Source organism: Entelurus aequoreus, linkage group LG02 (genome assembly GCF_033978785.1).
Source record: "Entelurus aequoreus isolate RoL-2023_Sb linkage group LG02, RoL_Eaeq_v1.1, whole genome shotgun sequence".
In the NCBI taxonomy this organism is placed as follows: domain Eukaryota; kingdom Metazoa; phylum Chordata; class Actinopteri; order Syngnathiformes; family Syngnathidae; genus Entelurus; species Entelurus aequoreus.
The window spans coordinates 58,627,315-58,644,672 of record NC_084732.1 but is presented as its reverse complement, the minus strand read 5'-3'; the positions used below and the strand labels follow the sequence as shown (position 1 = coordinate 58,644,672).

General features: G+C 39.4%; 1 protein-coding gene across 2 annotated transcripts in view; it reads right to left on the bottom strand.

The window, feature by feature from the left end:
- Positions 1-5,272: 5,272 nt before the first annotated feature.
- The window catches only part of LOC133636253 (lamin-L(III)-like), a 32,126-nt gene continuing 20,040 nt past the window's right edge, over positions 5,273-17,358 (bottom strand). The window contains exons 9-11 of one of the 2 annotated variants that reach the window (XM_062030071.1): positions 12,236-12,352; positions 11,273-11,374; positions 5,273-5,510 (exon numbers count right to left, since the gene is read on the bottom strand). In XM_062030071.1, the coding sequence (XP_061886055.1) occupies positions 5,475-5,510; positions 11,273-11,374; positions 12,236-12,352 (255 nt within the window). In that variant the 3' untranslated portion in view covers positions 5,273-5,474. Of the gene's footprint in view, positions 5,511-10,806; positions 11,196-11,272; positions 11,375-12,235; positions 12,353-17,358 lie in introns of those variants that run through there. The other variant, XM_062030081.1, reaches the window with a different exon arrangement.

Sequence of the window (17,358 nt, the reverse complement as noted above, 5' to 3'; positions counted from 1 at the left end):
CCACACAAAGACCCAGAGCATGGGACTTTCTCGCTGTGAGGCACGAGCTCCAACCACTACGCCACAGTGCTGCCCTGTGCCAATACCTAATCTAAAATATTACACTTTAAACACATTTTTGGAAACATTTTTACTCTGCGTTTTTCCCAGAATTAAAAAAAAAAATTTACAGCAAGAATGAAACAAAATACATTAAAAAAATAAAATAAAATGGATAGGTCTGAAAGATTTGAAGCGCTTAAAGCAGGGGTGTCCAAAGTGCGGCCCGGGGGCCATTTGCGGCCCGCAGCTAATTGCTTACCGGCCCGCCACACATTCTGGAAATGCTTTTGATTGATTGATTGAAACTTTTATTAGTCGTCGTCGTCGGCGGTCACTCGAAACGAGTATGACTGTCCTCCGTAGAGGACGCCTGTGCGTGGAATCTTTTAATGTGGGGAGACTGGTGCACGGTCAGCCACCACACAGTCCTTGGCATTGAGCGGGCCAGGGTCCAGTGGCATGGAGACCAAGACGACTGGGGACCCGTCTTTGCTGCAGCCTTCATCCGCCTTCCCAGCCGTTGTGGTGCATTCCGCTGCCGCCATCTTCCGCCTGGTCCACCGTTGAGGCGGTTTTCACTATTCGCCCATAGCTGGGGTTATTTACCCATAGCTGGGACAGGGGTTGACTGGGCACCAGGGCATGTCCACACACCGGTGGGCCTGCATGCCCCGTCTCTGGGGCCCCCTGCTGCTCCGAGATCCCGTACAACTTAGCCTGGAACCGCGAGGTTCCAGTTACCGTGTGTGGCCACGAGGAGGCATGTACGAGTCTTGACAATGGAGAGGCTATGTACCGGCTGAGGAGGCTTATGCACTCGGCTCCTCTTTTCGCCCTCTGAGACAGAGGGCTAGCCGGCGGCACTAGCTGAAAGCAATGAGTATCAGGCAGAAGCAGCATGCAGCATAGCAAGCAAAAGCGGCATGCAGCATGCACTAACTACAGGTACTACTACTCCAAGGCTACTGCACTAGACGCATCACATCGCCCTGTGCGATGTTTTCTGCACACACACACATTTTATTAGTAGATTGCACAGTACAGTACATATTCCGTACAATTGACCACTAAATGGTAACACCCGAATAAGTTTTTCAACTTGTTTAAGTTAATCAATTCATGGTACAAATATATACTATCATCATAATACAGTCATCATACAAGTTCCTCATCAGAGTATATACATTGAATTATTTACATTATTTACAATCCAGGGGGTGGAATGTGGAGGGGGTTGGGGCAGGGGGGTTAGGTTTGGTTGATATCAGCAGTTCAGTTATATTATTATATCATCTGAGAAATGGACATTGAAACAGTGTAGGTCTGACTTCGTAGGATATGTACAGCGAGCAGCTATTGCAATTTTTTTTTTTAAACATTTAAAAAAGTGGAATGAGGTGAAATTTAACAAGAAAAAGTTGCAATGTTGACACAAAGCTGCTATGCAGGCTGTTTTTTTCCTTTTGTCTTTCTTCATTTTTCTTTTTTTGCCATTGCTCAAAAAAAACACAAAAAAATCAATGTTATAATTAATTATTTTCGAGGCTCCAATTACTTCAAAAATGTCACTTTAAAATGTTTTATGTGGAGAAAATATTGCATATATTGTGTGGTTGCCATATAAAAACATCAAAGTTTTCTTTAAAACAAACAAAATAATAGTTCAAACGTAAAATCGACAGATATATCTGAAGTTGATCTCGTAACTTAAGTGTTGAAAGTAAAAAAAACAACTAATAAATGTATCACTTTATGAGTGGGGCACCTTTTGGATCCCAAATATATTTAATGGGATTTTATTTATCTTTACACTGTGATTACTCAAAAATAATAATGAATTAAAATCAATGGTGTCCTGCATTATTGATCTTTTATGGCTCTAATGACTAAAAACGGCATATTTCAGTTTTACAAAAAAAAAACAAGTTGTCTTTGACAAAAGGCTTTTTTTTTTACTTCATATCAACCTGAAGTTGATATAGATTTACTGTAAGCATTAAATCAAAAAATAAATATATTTTGTTATGGTTCGAAAATGAAAAATATCAAAATGGCGGCCCTCTGTGGAAAAAGTTTGGACACCCCTGGCTTAAAGTAAAAAAAAAAAAAAAATCCAAATCACATTGACATGTTTTTGAGTTTGTCTATTTTTCGGCTAGGAGTGGTCAAAAGTAATCAAAAATGACCCCACTGGTTGTTATTCTTCAAAATCTTTAAAATGGAAAGATGTAATATATTCATATTTCTCATAAAACATGTTTGTATCACTACCCACTACTCGTGGGGTCAGAAATGATCCTAAGCAGTTCCTGAGGAATCTTTTATGAACCTTTGATTCTTAGCAAATCTGACTGTCCTATTTACACATCTGATGTCATCTCTCACATCTGATGCAACTTTGACTGTCAATACTGTCCCACATACACATCTGTTAGCAGTCGCACGACCCAGGAGGTAATTTTTACACAACATACATGTATTATCTCTTTTAATGAATTTGTTTTTCATTGACCAATTATGTGTGGTCAAATTAGAAAAATGTTTGTGTAGATTAGCATACTTTCTTGCTAGCTAACAATATTCTATTTAGGTAGGTAACAGTATTGTGTTAACTAACAGTACTGTTAGCTAACAGTCTTGTTGGCTAACACGCACACACACACTTTGTACCTGACAAAGATAACTCAAAAGTAGGCTAAAGTTATACTAGCTAGTTTGTTTATATGATTTAGTTTTCTGTGCATTTCAAACATTGTTCTTTCTAAAGTTTTTTTTTTTAATCGATCTAAAGTAACATGGCTGCTAGGACGCCAGCAAGGGGCCCTGTGGAACTTTCCCATCAAACGATCCAGGATGGATAAAATAAAGTGTTGACTTAGAATCTGACATCTCACATGTAAAGAACCCTGACTATTTTCCCCCCACTGAACAAGGCCAGACGGACACAGAAGAGTCCTCTGATGAGATATATCCCAGCCAGGCTAAAACAACTAGCCACAATATTCTAAGTGATTGGCCAAGGCCTGCACTTGGGTTTAATACGGTCTCCTCAATGGATGCATGGAAGCTGTTCATATCTGATAATATAATAGCAACAAATGTTGCTGTGTTAAAATGTCCTCAGTGGTGATACTGCGGACATCAGATGCGTAAGTGGGACACAATTGACATTCAAAGTAGCATCAAATGTGAGAGATGAAATCAGATATGTAAGTGGAGTCAGAGTTGCTTTGAATTAAAGGCCTACTGAAATGATTTTTTTAAAATTTAAACGGGTATAGCAGATCCATTCTATGTGTCATACTTGATCATTTCGCGATATTGCCATATTTTTGCTGAAAGGATTTAGTATAGAACGACGACGATAAAGTTCGCAACTTTTGGTCGCTGATAAAAAAAAAGCCTTGCCTATACCAGAAGTAGCGTGACCTCACAGGAGGTAGGATTCCTCACAATCCCCCGTTGTTTACAATGGAGCGAGAGATTCGGACCGAGAAAGCGACGATTACCCCATTCATTTGAGCGAGGATGAAAGATTCGTGGATGAGGATCGTTAGAGTGAAGGACTAGAGGCAGTGCAGAGTGTCTTTTTTCGCTCTGACCGTAACTTAGGTACAAGGTCTCATTGGATTCCACACACTCTCCTTTTTCTATTGTGGATCACGGATTTGTATTTTAAACCACCTCGGATACTATATCCTCTTGAAAATGAGAGTCGAGAACGCGAAATGGACATTCACAGTGACTTTTATCTCCACGATAATACATCGTTGACGCACTTTAGCTACGGAGCTAACGTGATAGCATCGGTCTCAAATGCAGATAGAAACAAAATTTTTAAAAAACCTGACTGGAAGGATAGACAGAAGATCAACAATACTATTAAACCATTAACATGTAAATACACGGTTAATAATTTCCAGCTTGGCGAAGCTTAACAATTGAAGCTAACTAACTTAGCTACGTAACTAACGTGATAGCATCAGTCTTAAATGCAGATAGAAACACAATTTAAAAAAAACCTGACTGGAAGATAGACAGAAGATCAACAATACTATTAAACCATGAACATGTAAATACACGGTTAATAATTTCCAGCTTGGAGAAGCTTAACAATTGAAGCTAACTACGGAGCGGCGGCGGGCGTTGTAGCTTTTGACGACACCCCGGCCGCCATCAGAGTCGGCAAGAAACATATTTCCCCAAAGTTACGTACGTGACATGCACATAGCGACACGCACGTACGGGCAAGCGATCAAATGTTTGGAAGCCAAAGCTGTACTCACGGTAGTGCGTCTGCTATCCAACTCAAACACAACACAACCTCCTGATTGTGTTGCTGTAGTCTGCTGCTAATACACCGATCGCACCTACAACTTTCTTATTTGCAGTCTCCATTGTCCATTAAACAAATTGCAAAAATTCACCAACACAGATGTCCAGAATACTGTGGAATTGTTCGATGAAAACAGAGCAGTTTGTATGGTGACACATAGGGTACGAATACTTCCGTTGCCGTCGTGACGTCACGCGCATACGTCATATCCAAAGGAGTTTTTCAACCGGAAGTTTAGCGGGAAATTTAAAATTGCACCTTATAAGTTAACCCGGCCGTATTGGCATGTGTTGCAATGTTAAGATTTCATCATTGATATATAAACTATCAGACTGTGTGGTCGGTAGTAGTGGGTTTCAGTAAGCCTTTAAAGCTTCATAGAAGATTCCGTAGGAACTGCTTGGGGTAATTTTTGACCCCACTTGTGAAAGAGTGGGTAGTGATACAAAAACTGCAATTTCTTAAAATATGCAAAAAATACAATGCAAATTACCTCATGTTGCAAACATGTGTTATGAGGAATACTCTGAATATGAAAATGTTACAAATCTTTGTTTAAGATTTTGAAGAATAATCCTGTTTATTGCAAAAACACATTGACTTTTAATTGGGGTAATTTTTGACCCCAGTCATGTAAGATTGTAGGTATTGGTAGGTTGTACATCCAAGGGTTAAGACAAGTAGTCTTTGGATAAAATCCTTAACATCAACAAACAAGAGTCCAGTTGCTTTCATTCAACCTTTGTTGGAGAAAAAACAAAAACAATTTAAATTAGCATGGCAACACAAATGCTACAATAGTGTTGCCCCTGTACTGGGGGTCTGGCATGTTTTTAAAAGTAAAAAAGGAAGTGTTGTGTGAATCATGACTGGACGTGTCAAATATTTGTTTAGAAAACTTTATTATGCTAATAATTTCATTTCAAACAAGGGTTCAGACTTGATTTATGGTTTTTGCATTAAGGCATCAAACAAGTGGCTTGCTAAAGAGTCATTGTCATAAGATAAAAGAGCAGATAAGACAAAGGCTCAGCAGTACTACAAGAAGTTAGTTGTGGAGCTGCTTCATCATTCCAAGCAAGAGAGATTAGGACGATCACATGACAACACAGCTGGCCTCCTTTGACAGATCCTGGGGACAAAAAGTCCAATTTAATTATATATTTTATAGGACATGGTCTAATAGCACGATGGTTGTTAGCAAGGAAAAGTAAAAGGGTACGCTTCTGATAAACTTAAGTCCAGTTGCCAGTCTTCACTCCACAGAAAAGCTTTAAGAGTTTGGATATTTTTACTTTTGCAAACACTGCTCCTGGTGTTTGGGCAGAGAATTACAAGTCAAAATTCTACATGATCAAGACATCAAAAGAGCTGGCATTGTGACTATACTGAAGCTTGAGCCTTTACTTTCAAATATTGGGGATTGCTTCAGACTGCACTTTTAGAAGGTCTAATCGGTAAACTGGACATGAGTTCACTGATTGCATTTTTATGCTGATTATCTGCTAAGTCGATCAGATCAGCAGAAAAACGAGATATGAAGTCCAATGATTGGCCAACCAATAAATGTAATTTCCATGTGCCAAATTGAAGAATATAATTGTTTAATTGGTTAAATCTTTCAAATCATAGCCTAAGATTTTCCGTTTTGGCTTACTTCTGTAGCCTTTACACTCGATTTCACCATAAAAACTTGTTTCTGCTTTGGTTGGTTTCCTGCATGGGGCACAACCTTGCATATGTAACTGACAATATAGGAACACTTTGGTATGCTATGGTATATAGCTTGTTTCAAACATGCTTCACCACATGCTCGGTAGAACTGGACCAAAATTACATAAACAAACTAAAAATCACAGCAAATATTTAGCGCAACTTTGTGGAGAAACAAAGAAACATGGCAAGTCGCTACAAGTCACAGCCCAATCACTGATGTGTCCTTGGGCAACACACATCACCCACTGGTGTATGCAGTACATGATGACAAACATTTGGCATATAAATGTAAACTGATGTTTAGTGTATGAATGTAAACGTTTGGTGTACAAAATGTCAATGAGTGTTTAGCGTTTAGTGGTGCCTCCGTTTGAGTTTATTTGGTTTTATGACTATGCTCGTAACTCAGATCAATGGTCCCCATTAAATTGAATCCAATTTAATAAGTTCTGGGCCCCACAAACCCAATTTGAACATGCTTTTTAAAAAGAAAACCCAACTTTGAGAATATTTTATGAATACTTTATGAAAAATACAAAAGATGTACCAAGAGAATGTACCTCAAACTACAGTAGTTAAAGTTAAAGTTAAAGGCCTACTGAAATGAATTATTTTTATTTAAACGGGGATAGCAGATCCATTCTATGTGTCATACTTGATCATTTCGCGATATTGCCATATTTTTGCTGGAAGGATTTAGTAGAGAACGCTGACGATAAAGTTCGCAACTTTTGGTCTCTGATAAAAAAAAAGCCTTGCCCCTACCGGAAGTAGCGTGACGACACCGGAGGAAGGGCTGCTCACATTTTCCTATTGTTTACACCAGCAGCGAGAGAGATTCGGACCGAGAAAGCGACGATTACCCCATTAATTTGAGCGAGGATGAAAGATTCGTGGATGAAGAACGTGAAAGTGAAGGACTAGCATGCAGTGCAGAACGTATCTTTTTTCGCTCTGACCGTAACTTAGGTACAAGGGCTCATTGGATTCCACACTCTCTCCTTTTTCTATTGTGGATCACGGATTTGTATTTTAAACCACCTCGGATACTATATCCTCTTGAAAATGAGAGTCGAGAACGCGAAATGGACATTCACAGTGACTTTTATCTCCACGACAATACATCGGTGAAGCACTTTAGCTACTGAGCTAACGTGATAGCATCGGGCTTAACTGCATATAGAAACAAAACAAATAAGTCCCTGACTGGAAGGATAGACAGAAGATCAACAATACTACCAAACTCTGGACATGTAACTACACAGTTAATGCTTTCCAGCTTGGTGAAGCTTAGCAATGCTGTTGCTAACGACGCCATTGAAGCTAAATTAGCTACGGAACCTCGACAGAGCTATTTTAAAAACATTAGCTCTGCCCCTACGCCAGCTCTCATCTGCTCATCACGACCCGTGCTCACCTGAGTTCCAGCGATCGACGGTACGACGAAGGACTTCACCCGATCACCGATGCGGTCGGCGGCCCGGAGACGGAGGAAGTCAAGGTGAGGTCGACGGCTAGCGCGTCTGCTATCCAGCTCAAAGTCCTCCTGGTTGTGTTGCTGTAGTCCACCGCTAATACACTGATCCCACCTACAACTTTCTTATTTGCAGTCTCCATTGTTCATTAAACAAATTGCAAAAGATTCACCAACACAGATGTCCAGAATACTGTGGAATTTTGAGATGAAAACAGAGCTGTTTGTATTAGATTTAATGGGCTCCGAATACTTCCGCTTCAACCGTTGACGTCACGCGCAAATGTCATCATATCGAAACGTTTTCAGCCGGAAGTTTGCCGGGAAATTTTAAATTGCACTTTATAAGTTAACCCGGCCGTATTGGCATGTGTTGCAATGTTAAGATTTCATCATTTATATATAAACTATCAGACTGCGTGGTCGGTAGTAGTGGGTTTCAGTAGGCCTTTAAAGTACCAATGATTGTCACACACACTAGGTGTGGTGAAATTATTCTCTGCATTTGACCCATCACCCTTGATCACCCCCTGGGAGGTGAGGGGAGCAGTGGGCAGCAGCGGTGGCCGTGCCCGGGAATAATTTTTGTATGAGGTTTTGATTTTTTTATGATGATTTAGCATGTAGAAAGGACTTCTACGGTATCCCCATTGCGCTGCTTCTCAAGCAATCGGGGCGGCATGGCTAAGTGGGTAGACTAACCATCTGGTTCGATTCCAGCCCGGTGAGCTCCTATCAAGGTGTCTTTGAGCAAGAAGACATCAAACCCCACCTGCTCCTGATGGGTCATCGTTAGCGCCTTGCATGGCAGCTTCCGCATCATCATTTTGTTGTTCTTAATGTGCAACAACAATAAAAGCTTATTCTATAGAAACACCATCAGCAGCTTCTTCATATTTTCATTGATAAATGTCCACTGTTTAGATATGTCCATATCCTTGGCTGTTGATACTCTTCTGCTTCAGTATAGTGCAAACCACCAGTGCTACGCTCCAACTGTTCACTATGTCAACATGCTCTGTCATGTTTGAAGAGTTCTTTAATTCATAATTGTCTACTTCTCAGCACCGTCCTTCACACTCACTTTTCCATGTTTGGAAAACAAATGTTTCCATCAGTCACCTGTGGCTACAAATGCATTTTACCACCACTAGTGTGTGACTGGAGTGAATGAATAATTGTTTCACTGTAAAGCGCTTTGGGTAATTGAAATACAGTATGTAAGCACCATATGAATCCAATCCATTATCGTTATTTTGTGACCTGAGAAGAACAGGAATATTTTTGTTATTTCTTCACACTAAAATGCAAATGTATTGCGCTCAATTCAAGACCACTGTAACATTGCTGTCAAAATATTTAATATCCGTCAAAGGACATTAGTGAAGAAGGGGAACTTCCACTCAGCAGTACAGGATACTTGCAATCAGGCCTGGAATTTTGGCATTTTGGTGTCGTCAACCTTTTGAGGGCACAGAGGCCAAATGTCAGGACAGGAATATATATATATATATATATATATATATATATATATATATATATATATATATATATATATATATATATATATATATATATATATATATATATATCAAATAAAACAATTTTGTCCACGCCAGTCATAGTACATTAAAAAAATAACCCACGCTGAGGCTAAGTGTTCCTTTTGCCCACAATGACGATAACATGTTTGTGCTTTATATTATTTAATGCACAGCCAGGAGTGTTTTCTATATGTGGTGCGTTGGATTTAACTCCTGTTTGGCCCGGTGATGCTTTGTGTTGTATACAGGGTTTCTACAGGTATCAGCAAATCTAATTTAATGCTTTTTAATGCCATTTTTAATGACACTTAAAAAACATTAATACCCATGTCCTACCGCATATGGTTATTATACAGTATGTAGTCAAAAGCTTACAATTGTGGTTGGATTTTTGAAAAAGTTTAGTTTACATTAACTGTTACTATCTAGTGAATTAGAACTGGCTCGCAACACTGCCATCTGAGAATTTCTATTTTTTATTTTTCTGCAGTGGTAGCAACAGCTGACAGTTGTGGTGGCCACAGCAGACGTGGCGGTGTACGTCACGTTAACTGCTGCCTGCCTTTAATAGCAGACATGTGATTAGCTAATAGCATGTGTGCATTTCACTGCATTAATGCCCATTGAGCAAAGTTTGGAGGTCTATTTGCACATGATGCAGAACGCCTCTGGGTTTACAGACAGGCTTTGAAATAATTTTGAAAAGTTAGCCAGCCAGCCACTTTTGCAAAAATTTGCAGTTTCCCATTTTCCCGAAATGTATTACTTTTCTCGCTTTTGCCACAGGAAGAACACGTTCACAGGATGTAGCATTCAGAGTGACGGTGGTCTGACTTTGTGCACCGGTCGTAGACAACAGCCAACTAAAAGCCTGTCAATCATCACACTATACCAAACTTTTTAAAAGGGCAAGTGCACTTACACCCTCTAAATAAGGATCCAAATCTGAATTACCGGTAGTTGATCAATATAATATACAGAAAAATCGTTTAACTTTTATTAAAAATGCATAGCCTCTGGCCACAAACTGGAGGATTTTTTTTATTCTGGATCCAATTTTAAAAAAATAGTTTGAAGGTTTTATGGAATAATAAATGATCATACTAGGAATGCAATTGATGCATGTGTTTGGAAATGGATGACTGATTTAAACATTTTAGAAAAAGGACATACAGAATATTTGTATCCTTCAGATATATTAGAAATGGGCCGAGTCAATTTAACATCTTGAATAGATTGTATTTTACAACCTCAAATCTTAAAATGGGTACAGTAGATAAGCAGAAGGAACTAATTTACTGTGGGAATTTTAGAAAGTAAGAGCTGTGGTCTGTTGTGAGAATTGCTTTGGTTGTCCATCCTAGGCCACCGTGAGGCACCTGCGTCACAAGAGCTGCTAATGTTAGCCAAGTTAGCTCATGTGTTAAACTAGAGACTGAAATAAAGGAGTTGTGTATTAAAGAAGCTCAGCTTCCTCATCATATAATATGGTGATTGGTGTCACAGTTAAGGACTAGATGCCAACAGTGACCAAAGAATGGCAAAGTCGTAATGGAGGCAGCGCTTAACACTTTCAGGCATTACAGGACTTCTTGTGCCCAGTTTGAAAGCCAGATACAAAGAAAACACACACAGACGCAGCAATTTATTAATGACCACAACGTTAAGTTTATTTTCATTAATCGTTTGACGTATTGACTATTGGACCAGTCCTACATTGTATGACATTTTTTAATGCCGCTGGCCATCGTATACACTTTTAACGCTGTGCTGCGTGTGGGACTCTGATTGTTCATACAGGCAGTTAACCCCCCTACTGGTAAAAAAAAACTTAATGACAATAAAATCACACACCCAGGCATCACGGCCAATGTGGCCATGGCGCATATCATTTTTCGTCGTGAAATTCCTGCCCTGCTTGCAATCCAAATGTAGTCTCAAGTAAAGGGTTGATTGCAGTATCTGATACGTCTGATAAGTCATGCAACTTGTAAGCAAATCACAGACAGAGAGAAAAGGTTCCATTCTCACCTATTCCGTTGGGTACTCATGACACACAACAACATTTCTTCTTTTTCTTTGGCTTCACAGAAAATAAAATATCAATACCGGCAGATTTGTGTTTGCATTAATAAAAACTAAAAAACATCCAGCTATTACCTGTCTCCTAAATTGCTGCATGTTGCTGCTTTCTGCGTACTCCTCAAAATCCAGCGTTTCCTCTTCCCTGCTTTGCAAACACACCCTTCGTTCAGCCATCTCCTGAAAACACAACATATTGAGTGAATACAACCATTATTTTTCCTAAAATCTTTTATTAAAAAAAAAGTCATATTTGCACTAATCGAAGATTGGTCTATAATATATACTACAACTGAAGCTGCACAGAACGTGTGGAACTGTGGGAAAAGTGGGAAGTTTTAGGTTGTAGAAAATAGCTTTTCTTAATGTTTTGATGGAATGGTTTGGGAAATTTGGAAAAAGGAAATTTCAATGGGAATGTTTGGGTTTGAAAATTGAGAAAACAGGATTTTTTGAAACATGGTAAATATCTTAATAGTTTGGATGGGTTGAGAAATGTAATACTAAGAAAAAAAAGTTTTAAATGAGGAATTATAATAAATAAATAAATGATAATTGGGTTATACTTGTATAGCGCTTTTCTACCTTCAAGGTACTCAAAGCGCTTTGACAGTATTTCCACATTTACCCATTCACACACACATTCACACACTGATGGCGGGAGCTGCCATGCAAGGCGCTAACCAGCACCCATCAGGAGCAAGGGTGAAGTGTCTTGCCCAAGGACACAACGGTCGTGACTAGGATGGTAGAAGGTGGGGATTGAACCCCAGTAACCAGCAACCCTCCAATTGCTGGCACGGCCACTCTACCGACTTCGCCACGCCGCAATTATAAAAAAAAGTAGGACTTCTCTGGGGAGGGGGATGTATCAACAGATCATGTTAATGACAATGAAATTGATGTAGGGATGCTCTGAATCAGAGAAATTAGGAAGTAGAGCGCCAAAAACCCGGGCACAATAAGAATATATATGATTTACAGATTACCTTGAAAAGGAGCGGTGTAAGATTTGGATTTATTGTTGGACAATGAACTTACTTCAAAATCAGGATTGAGGAGAATCACCCGGACATCGTTAATGGGGCCCCAACTCTTGTGACCCTCCAACACCAGGTCTTCAGGATCCGCCTCCTTCTCTGCACCAGCTGCCCAGATCTAAAATGTTTGATCACACCCACGTTTGGATTAAATACTGCTTCTCAAACTTGACAAAGTACCACCTGTAAAACCTGTTGCTTTGCAAGTACCACTGTTTTTTGTTTTGTTAGGTTTTTTTAAGACATTTACTTACCATCACAGGTGAACTTTGAATTTGTGTGGTTTGTACTGTAGTAGAATTTCTGACCTTTTGACCTATATTTCTTGTCTTTTAAGAATGTCCGCTCATTTTCAATACTCTTGTATTTTGTGCCATTGAATGGACCAGTTGTGGGACAAAAGTGAATATTAAGTCATGCCAACCTGTCTACAGAATGTGTTGACTGTCTAAAGGATTCGAGTTGTTAGGGAACAGATAGGAAAAGCAAACAAGACATTGACGCACTCGATAAGGAACGATGACGCACAACAGACATATAAAAAATGGCAGAAGACCGGAACTCGGGTGTGATTTTGGCTTGTGTGTGTCTTGTTGGCTCCGGAGTAACTTGTGGTTTGTCTGCACGGCCAACTCAATTCAACCTGCACTTCTGATAATGGGTAAATAAATTTGTTGTACTAAACTACTTTTGTTGCCTGCTTAAGCTAAGGACAATCCACTACACAAATTGGCGTCACGAACAGGATGGTTTAGAAGCTACAGGTCGACAGCCGCTCCGCTCTCTCTGTCAGGCAGACAGTGTGCTGCACGCGCGCATAACAAGGTAAGCAGTTTGCTTTAAAGTGTAAACATTTTCTGCCTGGAGAGAGCCGGATCGATAAGACTAATTGCTGAATCTATTTTTGATAAAAGATAGGTTTAGTCAGGTTCTCCAAAAACAACCTGGAATGGGGTAAATTATGGTTGGATTGAGTTGTTTTATATGTGATCATTTGTCTGTGTGTTTGTTGAAAACTTGTAATCTCTTGTTTTTAACAAATGGGGATTGTTGATAGAATTTTGGTGGTTTGGAGTGTAGAAGCATAGACGATGTGAGACGAAAAATTTCTTTTAACCTCTTCATCCTCTGTCGTTGTTGGCAGAGGATGCTTTTTTCTGCAAGTACATTAGGTTAGCCGGAGTTGGACACAGCGAAATTTAAGGCAAGGTTGGCTAACTGATGTGACATTTGACCCACACAAATTTATGACGTCTATGAAGGTCCTACGTATCTGTCTATGTGGAAGCTGCAGCCGGGTAAAAAGCCTGATATAAGGTGATCGTTCAGTGACTCCGGTAAAGGAGATCAACTGAGCAAAGTTGTCACGAATTTGGAAATTTGCTGCAGTATAGATGGATAGAGTAAGGGCTCCATATGGTAGAGCCTTGGTGAAACTATATGGACTGACCAGACACGATGTACTGTAGGATTGGGGGGTGATTCCTGGTGATTCTACAGCGCCTTAGGCTGTTTTCCGTGTTGGTCAGGAAGGAAAAGCAGGGTATGCTCCGCTAAACGGGTTAATCGCCGTTATATGAGTAAGAATGACCTGCGTGTGTGTGTTATGAGACGGCCGATTCCACAAAAGCACGCGTGCATTAGTTGTTTATATTGGTCCGGACCAGGGGGGAGTGGTTTGTGGGATAAAAATGTGTTTTTTAAATTTATATATATATATATATATATATATATCTGCGTATTGTAATAACATTTGTGTAGCACCTGGTTTCTTATCTGTTTTAATTCCCCTCTGAAAAATTCAACCTCTCCCCTCACGCTTTTTTCGCACCCACGCTGATCTGCAAGAGCTGGGAAATTGTCGGTTATGTGTGTGCGTGTGAGAAAATAGACAAAGTTATGTACAGAAAACACATGAGTGAATGATCCATCCATATAATTATTTTCTTTCGCTTATCAAGAGGTTGGATCGCGGAGGCAGCAGCCTAAGCAGGGAGGCTCCCCCTCTTGGGCGCTGCGAGCGAATTCCAGTCATTTGAATGTTTTTAACTATACTGGTGATTGTGACTGTGCGATATTACAGTTGTTTTACACACTGAGATTTTCAGTACGGGAAAAAAGGCTCTTGCTCGCTGGTAAATTCTCTGTGTGTGAGTGACAGTGTGACGCATATAAAAAAAAAGCTGGGAGACATTTTGAGATAAGAGTGTGTGCGTGTGACGAGGCTGTGTGAGTGACAGCTGCGGAGGCATTGGTTCGAAGAGGAGTGACACTAATAGCATTGAGCTAGGTTGGCATTGTTTAGCATAGCATTGAGCTAGGTTAGCATTGTGTTAGCATAGCATTGGGCTAGGTTAGCAAAAGTTTGCTTACTGAGGCATAGTAAGGCTAAGTTAGCATCTAGCTTGGCATTACTAAGTGTGGTTGAACAGTTATTCTCGGTCTGTAGAGTGTGCCAGTAGTAGGTGCTTGCTAAGTCCAGTAAAATAATAGATATATGGAAAATTACACGTTTAAATATCAATAAATACGGATTGTGGGACATTGAAACATTGTTTAATTCATCATTCATTTATATGTTTAGTATACTTTTTTGGTACAGCCTTGATGCTCTGCTGATCCATCCAGTTTCTGTGTGGAAGTTGAGACAAACACACGCACGAACATCATAGATTAGGACACATTGTAACTTTGAATTAATAGTTATACAACAAATAAATTAATAATATTGAATTTAAATTTGATAAAGATAAATTGATCATACATTGACATTTTAATTTTTTTAGGAATAAACACAATAAAATAAAAGTTAAATTTATATTCTAATACATCTAAGGGCATCTGTGAAACAGAGTCTGAAGAAGTACAGATAAGAGCCACTCAGCGCCATTGTCAAAACAAAACGTAGAGAAGCGTTAAACAAATTCTAATCAGAAGGAAGACAGACCAGAATATGAGAACTTAAGTAAACAGACAGCAAGTAAACCAGAAATAATAATGTAAATAAATAACAAATAATGACATTATGCGGTATTTTATTTCTTTATTTTACTGGGAAAAAAGGTTGAAAACCCCGGTCGATCCATTGGGTCTATATTTCTTCTATAAACATTTCCCCAAACTTCAAAACAATATTACATATTGAAAAATAAATGAATAATATAACATGTGCAGACATTTCTTATTCAGCATGTGTTTTACTTTATACCGAATAGCAATGGATTTGGATATTTTTCTTTAATATGTTCAATATGCGGCTTCCAACATATTAATGATCAATTACTATTCTCAAGAATGTAGTTCATATACTCTGTCAATTTCCACTTGATTCAACTTTAATTTGTGTTTCACAATTTGACTTTGCACCCTGGACAGGTCGCCACCTCATCACAGGGCCAACACAGATAGATAGACAGACAACATTCACACTAGGGCAAATTTAGTCTTATTAATTTCTACATATTGAGATCTATTACTTAAAATAACTACTTAACCACTGTTGTGAAACACCTTTCTAATTTATGGGAGTATTGAGATAGGATTGAGGAAGATGTCTGCTGTGGTGGTGGTTAGTTTGGAAATTAATTTAATAAAAGTAACTTTAAAGTGCAGTCTGACATTTTAGTTTGGAGTAAATTATAGTTTTATTTAGACATTGCAGTGCACCATACCATACGCCCGGGAATCGTTTTTGGTGATTTGGCTCCCAAAATTTTTTGTGGTCTTTTGTATGACTCGACCGGGGTTTTGGGCTTGCGACCTGCCGATCTCAGGGCGGACACTCTAACCACTAGGCCACTGAGATGAAGTAGGCAAACCAAATCTCAACAGCTTTCAGTTAGCAATAGATTTTGAGAGTGTAATGCGAATAACTATAACTTTACAACCGTTTGCTGTGAATAGTGTTGAATAATAATTACAAATAACAGCCTACATTAATAAATAAAATAAGAGCCGATATGTAAAGTGTTAAAAAGAGGAGAAGTGTGATTAGGGCTGGCGCTTAGAGCATGGCCTTGTGTGTTTGTTATGACTAAGTTGGATAACCAGTCGGAGACATGCAAGGCAAGGCGGGGCGGGGCAGCTTTGTTTGTGTGGCGTTTTTCCAGGAAAGGACAAGACTCAAAGTGCTTCACAGACAACAAAGTGAAATGAAAGAAAATAAAAGCAAAATTAAAATGCAGACAATAAAAATAAACAGTACGGACGTTAAAAGTTAAAAGATTAAAAGATTTAGCTGAAAGATAAGGAGAAACGTGAATAAAAACATTCCTTTGTTTTGGAGAGTATCACGCACAGCGGGAGGTCAGAGTGCAAGCATGACAGCTTGCTCGCGCCTACTGATAGACAAATGATAGTTTAAATTAACTTATAGATGGTCTTTAGGTGAATTAAAAGGGTACTTAAATACACATGAAGTAGTACGTATAATCTTTGAATTAAGGTTATTGATTAGCAATTAATGGGATAGTTAAGAATGTAATTTTAAAACGTGATATGCAAAATTGAACTAACCGAGAGGATATGAAAACGATGGGTGTACATGTTTTGAGTTCCAAATTCTGGAGGAAAAAACCTCAACAAAACGTAAAACCATTCAGACGGACTTGGGTGGTAGCCACGGTTGTGCTAGGTCAAGCGAGGGTGGAAAGGATATGCAGCCGGGGGACTGCCAACTTCTCTGAACAAGACAAGCTCCAAAGTTGTAGCCAGAACATGCTCACAAAAAATACAGGTGTGACAGCAGGACGAACAGCAGGATACAAACAGACCCCTGCTTGACATAAGTGTCAACGGACAATGTTCAACACAATCTTTGAAGCATTCCTTTGTGGTCAACCTGCACACCTTGTAATGACCTGCTTACGAACTGTGCCCTGACAATTCAATACTGCACAGAAGGAACTTCCTGATGTTGCCTGACAGCACGACATCAGCTGACAACTACTAGGGACGCCTCCCAGGAATGGACTGCTCCAACTGTCCTAGCACTAGCTGACTGAGGTGCGTCCGTGTGTCCTGCCACCCAAACCGCCAAAGTGTATGATCACCAATTAGACGACTCATAATAGGAGCCTTTTGACTCATATATGGTGGGACTCAAGGTATGGCCGCTCATGTGAA